Genomic DNA, 9,847 nt, shown 5'->3' on the forward strand with positions numbered 1-9,847 from the left:
AAAGCCGTCCAAGAAAAGATCGGTGGCAATGTCACCATGCTCTATAAATATCTGCACACGAAGAAGCTATGACAGCGGAAAGATATTTAAGCAAGGAGGCAATGCATTAACAAGACCTAGAAGCAGACATCTGCATTAGGTGAGAGGTACTGATTGCTTCCAACAGAAGAGAAGGCCTCGAACTCAAATGAAGCATCTTCCATTTCTTTTTACAAACAATTGTATCCTAAGGTATAAGACATTCTCCAAAGTCAGTTTGTTCTTACAGAAGGGGAAAGCCTCTTCCTAAAGAACAGTTCCCAAGTGCATAGAAAGTAAATATCCCAAATACTCTGTCTGATGAAGGGATGATGTTCTTCACCCTGTGGTGCATCAGGTCAATAGGAGGTATTGGCCTGCTCTGCTCTGGTTTGGCCTCACATCCAGCACTGCACGCTTTTTTGGGCACTGCAGTATAACAACATAAAGCTATTAGAGAGCATCCAAAGCTATAAAGATGGCGAAGGCTCTAGAGAGCAAAACACACAAGGAGCAGCTGGAGGATCAGGGGGGGCTAGGGAAAGGCTCTGCCCCAAGCTGCTGAGCTCAGGGAGCCTTGGAACACTGCTCTCAGCCATAGGGTTTGGGAGGTGCTGTGTGGAGACAGGAGGTGGAGCTGACACTCCTTGCGGGTCCTTTCCAATTCAGGATATTCTATGACTTTATGAATATATGGCCATTTTCAACACCCCCTATCTCTGGCCTTTGTAGAACTACCCTCAACAAATTTCTCTAATGTAAGAAATGGAAAAAGCACATCCCAGTTTCCAAATTAGTATCCTTCAATTTGCACAACATCCCTTTCCTGCTGCAGGCTCAGGGAAATCAAGAAAGACCATCCATGTTCTCTACACCGTTCATTAGTGCATGCATACAGCTGGAGTTTCTCCACGAGTTCTCCCAGGAGCGTTCCTAACCTCAGTTTCTTTCCATGAGGATATTCCCTCATGAAGGTATTTGTCACGTCACTACTCCTTCTAGTCCTTTCCTTTGAGAAAGAGAGAAGAGAGCAGGCAAGTAATCAGCTAAACACTCTACAAATACATACAGAGACACAGCAATAGATAAACCTGAGAAAAAAAAATAAACACCGCACTTCCTTTGGATTAGAATACCCATTTTTGCTTTCTAACCACCACAACAGCCTCCCTCTGCAGTTCTGTGTCTGTAACACTTGCCCCATGCTTGCCAGCTTCAAAGCCACCGAATTCAAGTACCTCCGCATTAAAGAAAACTGCTGAACGTTATCTGCCTGTACACACATCACTCATCTTGCTTTTCCAGTTCTCCCAGGCAAGCTCTCCAGATGTTTCTGGATTTAATTAAACTCTTAATTGCTTTCTGAAAGTCTCCTTGCTACACCATTCCACTCATCCACTTTCCAGAAGTGTTATGATACATTATTTAATTATAGGACAAAAAGCCCCACTTCATTCAAACCTTTGCCCTGCATCATAGACAGCAATGCAATTTTACTGTTTGTTTCCACATATCTTCTCTCAAATCTGCACTCAAGGCAGTTCAGGGAACAGGATTTTTATCTCACTTGTTCCTTAGAGAACCTGAAAGATGCCTTGAATACAGGGAAAGGTGAGTTTCGCTATTTAGCAAATCTCTCTTACAACAGAAGGGGCAGCCACTGAAGTTAAAGAGCAAAATGAAATCACCTTGTTATACACTGATAACCAAGCATTTGAATGGGTTGAAAAGGGCGTTGTAGGACTTGTGGAAAATGAATTCACTGCCAATTTAAGCAATGCAATACAGCATCACTTTGTCTGCAAATGCGTAAGACTCCTACCCATGAAACAGGAGTGCAGACAACACACAGTGCTAGCGTGGCAAGTTCAGGGTGTTTACAGCTTGGAGCTTAGCAGATGTGGGCCGGAGTCACTGTGCTTGAGACGCAGAAGTCACACATCCAGAGGATGCCAGGCTCACTGCTTCACAATACTGTGCATCTTTTGCAGTGGCCTTGAGCAAAACTTCTGCCACCTGGGGAGGTCAGCTGAGAACACTGGAAGTACTACTTGAGGACTGATGGAGCCTCTTTCATGGCTAAACAGGTTAAAGCTGTGATTTGAACGTACTTGGGAGTGGGGGAAATAGGAAGTCAAGCTCTAGGCAACCAAAAAGCCTCAGCATCTTATTTATTAAAAATTCTCTATCTGTGATATCTAGAACAGAAGTACTGGACTCAATTACAGTTTTCCTTTGCACCACTAAGCACGGTCTGAGGTCATAGATTGGCTGTGAGTGCTGTATCTGCATTCTTGGTGCTGATGATGCCATGGTATGCAGCCAGACTGCAGTCAGATCACACACTACGATAGAAGCACAAAGCAACTGAACTAAGGCAACTTAACTTTGGCACTGCACAGCTTTAACATCTGACCTCCAGGCAGCACGTTACTCTCTTCTGGTGCCGTATTTATTTTCACAAATCTCAGCTTCTTTCAGGCCTCAACCCTTGACACGCTGGAAATGGATTATTTATAACTCATCAATAAGGAAAGAGGCATGCTCGTTTCAAGGGCTTACAGGTTGAAGAGCACTCCTAGAGAATTCAAAGTAATTTAAAAGCTTTCTTTTGAACAACTAACGCTATAGCCAACACCTTTGCCTTCCCCGGCATGTTGCCTTGTATTCACTAACCTCAACCTCAGAGCTGACAGCATGTTTATCATACCTTCCCCCAGAGAACAAAGCCTCATTGCTACCCCAGACCGCCCGCCTCAGGCCATTTCTAACCCAGGAATGTAGTTCTCGTCACTGCTCAGCCCGTATCTACATTGTAGAAATACCTTTTTGGCAATAAGATAAGGCACTCGCACAGCGGGCCCCTTGCTCAGCGTCTGGTGTAGATAACACAGGCGGCTTCATTGTAGGGAAAGGGCAGGAAGGGCAGGGCAGTACCCTGAGGGCAAGTTTAACTCGAGGATATTGAGGATAAAAAAAAAAGACAGAAGCTCGTGTCTGTCAGGATTTCGCAGCAAGACAGTCAGCTCAGCGCTGTTATAAAAAGATAAACGACGCTGACAGCGTCTGCCCCAGCAACAGCCACAGAAATACCGTCCTTCCTCAGGGAAGCAAGGAGCCGGCCCCCCTGCCGAGCACCGGGCCGCCTCGAGAGTCTGAGCGCGTCCTCCCGCTCCGGCCCGCCTTTAAGGCCCGGAGAGGCGCCCGGCGGCCAGCGGACGTCACTTCTACCACTGCGCAGCGCTCGCCTCCGGCGAGGACGGAGCCCCGCTGCCAGACGGCTGGGCGGCCGCCGCGCCCGCTCAGCATTCCCCACCGCCCTCCGACGCCCGCCCCATCCTCGCCGCTGCCCGCTCGGCGCGGGGCGCCGCCGGCTCGCACCGCCGCCCCCCGGTCCGCCACCCCGCCTCACCTGTTCTGGGGCCGGATGCTGAGCAGATAGCTGCGCCGGTCGGGCCGCGAGGCCCAGGCCGCGCTTTCCGCCTCCTCCACGCTGCCCCGCCGCTGGGGCGGCGACGTCCGCCCGTTGCCCGCGTACGAGTCGCTGAGGGCCCGGCGCGGCGAGCCCATGGCGGCGGCCGGGCTGCGGCTGCCCCTGCCCGCCGCGCCGCTGCCGGCCCTGTCAATCACCGCCGGCATTTATAGCCGCCCCGCACATGCCGCTGTCACTCGGCGGCGGGGGCCGTGACGCCGCCCGGGCCCGGGGGCCTCCTCCCCGCGGCACAGAGCCCCAGGGGCAGTGGGGAGGTGGGCTCGGCCCGGCCCTGCCTACTCGGCGGCTGTCAGAGCATAACGAGGCCGAAGCAGGTTTGCTTCGTGATGTCCTCCGGGGGCACATCGGGGATTCGGGGCTCATTGAAGTTCTCTCGAGATGGCCTGTAACATTCCCTGCTGCCCCTGAGGTGCAGCGTTAGTGCTTTGCCTGCAGCATTTATCAGCGCCGTTGCAGCAGTCACATCCCAGGGTCAGCCCCAGGAGCATTTATCAGGATCACAGGAGTGATCGTTTGAGTTGGAAGGGATCTTTAAACATCATCTGGTCCAACTCCCTGCAGTGCACCGGGGCTCCCACAGCACATCAGATGCTCAGCGGCTACAGCCTGGCGCTCAGTGTCTGCAGGGACGGGGCACCACCGCCTCTCTGGGCACCCTGTGCCACTGCCCTGCTGCCCTTAGTGTCAGAAACTTCTTATATCCAACCTCAATCTGCCCTCTCCTACTTTGAAACCACTTCCACTCATCCTGTCACAACAGACCCTGATAAACAGTCTGTCTCCTCCTTTCTTGCAGCCCCTTTGGATACTTTAGTGACAGGCCACTCTAGGGTTTCCTTAGAGCCTTCTCCAGGCTGAACAGCCCAGTTTCCCCCCTTGGCAGCTGTTTTTCTCTGGGATTCCCAAGGAAAAGCCCTGTGCTGGCAGTTACTTGTTCTCCCTGAAGAGGACAGCACAAAACAGGGCTGGCTGTGAGAGGTGGGCACAGTCACAAAAGATTACCCAGAGTGATTTAATACCAGATGAAAACATAACCCATAATAGAATCGAATTTCCTCATGTTCCACCTTCATCTTGCTGTCAAGCTGTTGTATCGCATGCCGCAGGCACATTGCCAGAGACACCGCATTGCTCCGTGCAGGACTGATGGATTGAGCAGCCTCGCTGTGGATCAGCTGCCTGCCCACGGCTGTATGCCTGCAGTCTGCAAGAAGAAAACAACAGCAGGTGTTACTGCAAAAGAGATGAGACTGTGCTAGAGAGCTCCCAAGCGGGCAAACAACGGGACTTTGTGCTGATCCCTGCCTGAGGAGAAGAGAGAATGACTGTGACAGCAAGCAGCAAGGCAGGTGGTGGCTGCACACATCCACACAGAACAGAGGGCTTCTTAACAAACCACATGGTTAGAAATGGTGTTTAATTAGAACCTAGGCTACACTGTACTGCTGCGGCATGACCACACTGGTTAGGTGAAGCCACCCCCTTTTATCCTCATACTACTCTGTGTTTTCCTACACTTGTCCCTTCTCAGACTATCCTGATATCTCCCTTCCCCAGCCTTTGGTTCCTCCCTAGGCATCCCATACAAAGTTTGGCACAGAGCCTGTATATTTCTCCCTTGCATCCCATAAGGAGTCTCCTACCTCTCTGCTTACTTGGTGCCACCTCCAGTCCATAAGATAGGTGGCTGCCCTGTGACAACCCTGAGAGGAACCAGGCTCCTGACTGGTTGCTTGGGGCTGAAAAGATCCTGCTCTGTAGCCCTGTGCTGGAATGCCATGGATGACTTACTGCTCCAGAGGTCTGCAATACAAATACAGCACTGGTGTGCGTGGCATGAGAAAGAGAGAAGTAAACAGGCCTAAATCAGCCATGAGCCCCAGAAAAGACCTAGAAAACAGTGAAAGTGCTGGGAGACACCAGGGCACAAGGCCACAACACAGACGTGCAGATACAGACTGATACAACTCAGCCCAGACCTCAGCTACTAGTTGTCACGGGTGTACCAAACCTTGGAAACCAAGTGGAAGGGGAGATTTGTATGAGCAGAACCTGATGTCCACCAAGAAAGCTGTCAAACTCAGCAGAATCCCAAGCCCATGTAGAGGGAAAATCAGTGAAATCTGTGGAGCATGAGACTGGGGAGAAGGTTGCAAAGGGACACAGTGGCTGTGGGGAATCCAGAATGCAGTCCAACAGAGTGGGGGTTGGTAGACAGCACTAAACTGAAAGCCAGGACCCCAAGTCTGTTCTACTTTCATACAAAACTTCTTGGATCCTGCTGGCCTGTCAGAGTCAGTGTATAATGGATTGACAACTTAGGTTTTCATGCTTGCAAAAGTTATACTAGTCCAAAGCAATCCAGCTTTGGATGTATCTGGTTGCTTGACAGCATCCTAATCAGACCTGCTGCTCTTCCACTCAAGTCCCATAGAAATGCTTATCTTAGCTCAGATCTCAGGACAGTGTTTTGGAAGGGGTCCTACATCATTTCACATGTAGGTACTGGAGTTTATTTGCTTTTTGCAGGTCACTATCACAGATGATTGTACTGTCAAGCAAGCAAATAGCTGAAACTGGGACATCAGAGAGGATACTTGGTCTTGGCAAATGCAAAGATGGAACTCATAGAACCTCTGGATTTGCTACTAGGAAATACGGGGAGGATTGTCTCAGAGACTGAAGATCCCACCTCAGTACTTCCCACAGAGTTATACACTCTGAGGGACAGGGAAAGAGTGTCTTTCAAAATAATACCAGGGGCTGTGCGTGAAGTTAGAAGATGGTACACTCAGTAAAACAGAGATGCTTGCTCATGCCTCTTTTCATTAAGCTGATTCCACTCATTGTGTGTCAGCAGAAGTTGGAAAAAAAAAAAAAAAAAAAAAAAAAAAAAACCAGGAGAAATCAGTGGAAGAAAAATTTGTTGAGGCTTCCTCAGGACAAACATATTAGCTTTGTTTTAAGAAGCCTCCAAGCTACAAAATGATACCCATTGTGTGCATGCTCCAATCTCACGCTTTGTGCCGTTGCCCTGTGTGAGAGGCAGGATGCTGGGAGACCCGTTGTGGCATACCTGACATAAAAGGAGATGCTGGGAGAACTACCTTTAATCTTTATAACAGGACTAAATAGAGACCTTCTTGCTGTGTTCAATACCTCACTGGGTGCACACAAGACAGAGCCAGCACGTCCCAGAGGCACAGAGTAACAGGCAACAAAGACGAGTTGCAGTGAGGAAAATTCAGATCAGATGTCAGGAGAGAAAAAAATGCCCTGTCAGGGAGATCAAACAGTGCAACAGAGACCAGGAGGTGGGCAATCTCCATCTGTGGAGATCGTTACATGTGTGATTTGCGGAATCAAACTCTAACCCATGTAAGGTTAAAAGAGCAGGTACGTCTTTATTTCAGCGCTGCGCCACACGCCGGGTGCAAGGGGGATCACTCCTCCTAGTTTGCACACCAGAGAGTGGAGTCTCGCTACATTTATTAGCCAAGCCATACATATTCAGTAGTATTACCCAAGACTCACTGACATATTCATTACTTTTCCGGGAATTCATTCCCGAATGAATTCCCCCTCCCGAGGGCATGCGCAGTAGCTTCCATTGGATGAAGGCTCCACGTCTTCCTCCCCATTCGGTGGTCGTTTGGGATGAAGTCAGACGTCTCCCTCGCCACTTCTTTCCGACCTTTGTCCCAGTTCTGGGGTCTTCTCATGCCCTGCATGCCTCAGCAATACCCTATTCTGCTTATCTTCCCTTTTTTCATTGCTCTCTTAGGGGCCCCTCTTCTACTGTCTGGAGAGGGCTCCCTTTTTAGAATATTCCTGGGCTGACAAAAAGGTTAGACTAAGCAATAAATTTCCCTTGAGTTAGCAAAAGGTTAAACTAAGTGATGCTATTTGCGACCTCTTTTGAGTTAGCATAACCAAGCGATGTTATGGACCCCTTACATCTTGTATTCTTCAGCTTACTACCTCATGTGGATGGGACAAGCAGCTGAGCAACTGGTTCAGATCCTGCCTGGACTGGGTGTCTGAACTAGAGATTTCCAGAGGTTCCTTTCGCACCCCATTCACATTGTGGTTCTGCTCCTCTCCCCACTACTGTAGGGAAAACTGGATGGCAAGAGCAGGCTTAGCACCCACCAGCTCAAGCGCAATTGGGTGAATCCTGCTGTAGTGTTTGAGCCTTCCCTCAGACACATGGTGAACGTCTATTTTTCTGACCTTTCAGGCTCTCAGTTGGTTCTTGTGCCTAGTTATCCTGCTGAGACAGAGCTTTCTTTTACAGCACGTCTGTTTGCAGAGTGACAGTGCCTTCTGCTTCTGTCTGCATTTGGAAACTTGCTCTCTCACCATTTTGTTTTTGAAGTCTAAGCCAGTCAGCCACGAGGCTTCAATCCTTGTTAGCAAAGCTTTCGTCCTCTGCCTGCAAATCCAGCGCTGATTCACAGCAAGTCACAGATGTTTTCTCACTCCTCTCACACAACCCTTCCTTTTCCCATCCTGCATACATAAATGCAAGTCCCTCCCTTTCTAAACAACAAGCTTCTTCCTGCTCTCCAGTGCAATGTCAACAAGTAAACACCACTGGCATGCAGAAAAAAAACAAAACAAAATATACTCTTGGCCACATGTTCATGTAGAAGAGCTTGTATTGATCTGAGGACAAGCACAGCAGACTTTTGACAAGGTACATAATGGAAATGCAGCAGACTATAGCTGATTGAAAAGATGCTGCATCAAGCAGAAGTGTCATCTTTAGCTTCTGGAAAGTGTTGGGGTTAATTTAATGATTGTTTTTATTATCTACCTGCACTACATTTATATCTACTCAACATCACAGATGTGATAGAACGATGTGGAAAACATTCAGACAGGACTTTCATTTGCAATCTATTAATATGTTTATTTACAGATGTAGGAGTATATTTCAAAATGCTTGGCTGGATGGTCTCTGAATTCTGTGCTGGGTCTGTGTGTTGTTAGAGACAGCTGGGGAGGTGGGCAGAAGGAAAGGACCTGTGACTGTGCTGAGTATCCTCTTCCCAAATCCCCTCTGCTCACTAATGCCATGTGAAAGATTGCCACCTTTGCAGGAGCAGAGCATGACCGTCCCATTCTGCACAGAGAAAATGATCCTTCCTCCATCCTCCATCAGCTGTGTTGGTTTCTGCTTTTTCTACAGTCTGCACCCTCATCACTTGTAAGAGAAAAGCACTGGGGAGTGGGGACTAAGCACTGCTGAGTTCTGCCAGCCCTGTGGCGTGACTCAGCAGTGTCCCTCGCCTGGGGAAGCATATGGAGGTGGTTCCCCTTGCACCATTGCATATCTCCTGTCCATTCCTTTTCTCTCAGCCGTTACTGCTTCTCTTTGCCATCTGGAGCTGTCTGCATCCTTTCGTGCCAATGCTGAAGGTAACTGCCGTACGTGAGGAAGGAGAGACAATAGTGGAAATTTGTCCCTGCTGATCCTAAGCCCAGACCTGCTTCAGCCCTATCAGTTTTGTGTCATGCTCCCTGCCTGCTCACTTCAGAGAGTAACGTAAGGTTCTTTGGGAATTATGGTCACTCCTTCTTCACCTTCTGCTCTCTCCATTCCCAGTTGTGCGGACCACCAGCTGTGACCTCTGCTCCTTTCCGCTTGGTCTGCTCTTTTGAAAGGTCATAAGTATGGGTTCAGTGAGTCTGTTCTTATATAGGCCACTGCAGATCTCACATCGTCTTCCTTGTCCCTTGGGTACCTGCTCCAACACCATCATTCCTTCTACAAGGAAGGGCAGCTAGCCCCGGTGTGGATGTGCCATAGAGCCACATAGCAAAATTAAATTTATGCTGGGGAACTCTTATCGTTTCATTTGCTCAGACACAATTGCAGCCTCATCTGAGATGCTGGTGGCAGAGGATACTCTGCCTTTTGTGCTCTGCAGATGGAAGTCACAGAGCAGCGATAATGAACCTCACATTCACTGCTGTGTTGTTTCTAAAATCACAGCCTGCGCGCGAGCGTAATTCATTTCATTAAGCTGTAGCTCCAGAAAGGCTCAAAGGATCTCTCATCCTGGCATAAAGGACTGTTTGTGATAGAAATCTGACAGGCACAAGTATTCTGGTCCCAGAAGACCTCTCTGAAATTAACTCCTAAATCAATTGGCTGCCTTATTAATGAATCCTCAGACCCATTTCCGCATCCGGTGAGGGAGATTTCAGGAACCAGGGGAGCGATTTCACGCTTCTCGTTCATACCACAAAGGTTAAGTTTGGGCTTTGAGTAGAAAATCAAATGACTCGGAGCATGCAGTTAGGGCCTGCTCAGAGCTTATGGTGCTG

At 48.9% G+C, this 9,847-nt stretch overlaps 1 protein-coding gene across 1 annotated transcript in view; it reads right to left on the minus strand.

Annotated features, from left to right (window-relative positions):
* Positions 1–3,657, minus strand: part of ALPK3 (alpha kinase 3) — a 30,374-nt gene extending 26,717 nt beyond the window's left edge. The window contains exon 1 of the mRNA XM_042885797.1: positions 3,431–3,657. Within this exon, the coding sequence (XP_042741731.1) occupies positions 3,431–3,657 (227 nt within the window). The remainder of the gene's footprint in view (positions 1–3,430) is intronic.
* Between the last annotated feature and the right edge of the window lie 6,190 nt (positions 3,658–9,847).

The sequence above is a fragment of the Lagopus leucura genome, unplaced genomic scaffold, assembly GCF_019238085.1.
Source record: "Lagopus leucura isolate 7727_CA_CO unplaced genomic scaffold, USGS_WTPT01 Super-Scaffold_100052, whole genome shotgun sequence".
Classification (NCBI taxonomy): Eukaryota; Metazoa; Chordata; class Aves; order Galliformes; family Phasianidae; genus Lagopus; species Lagopus leucura.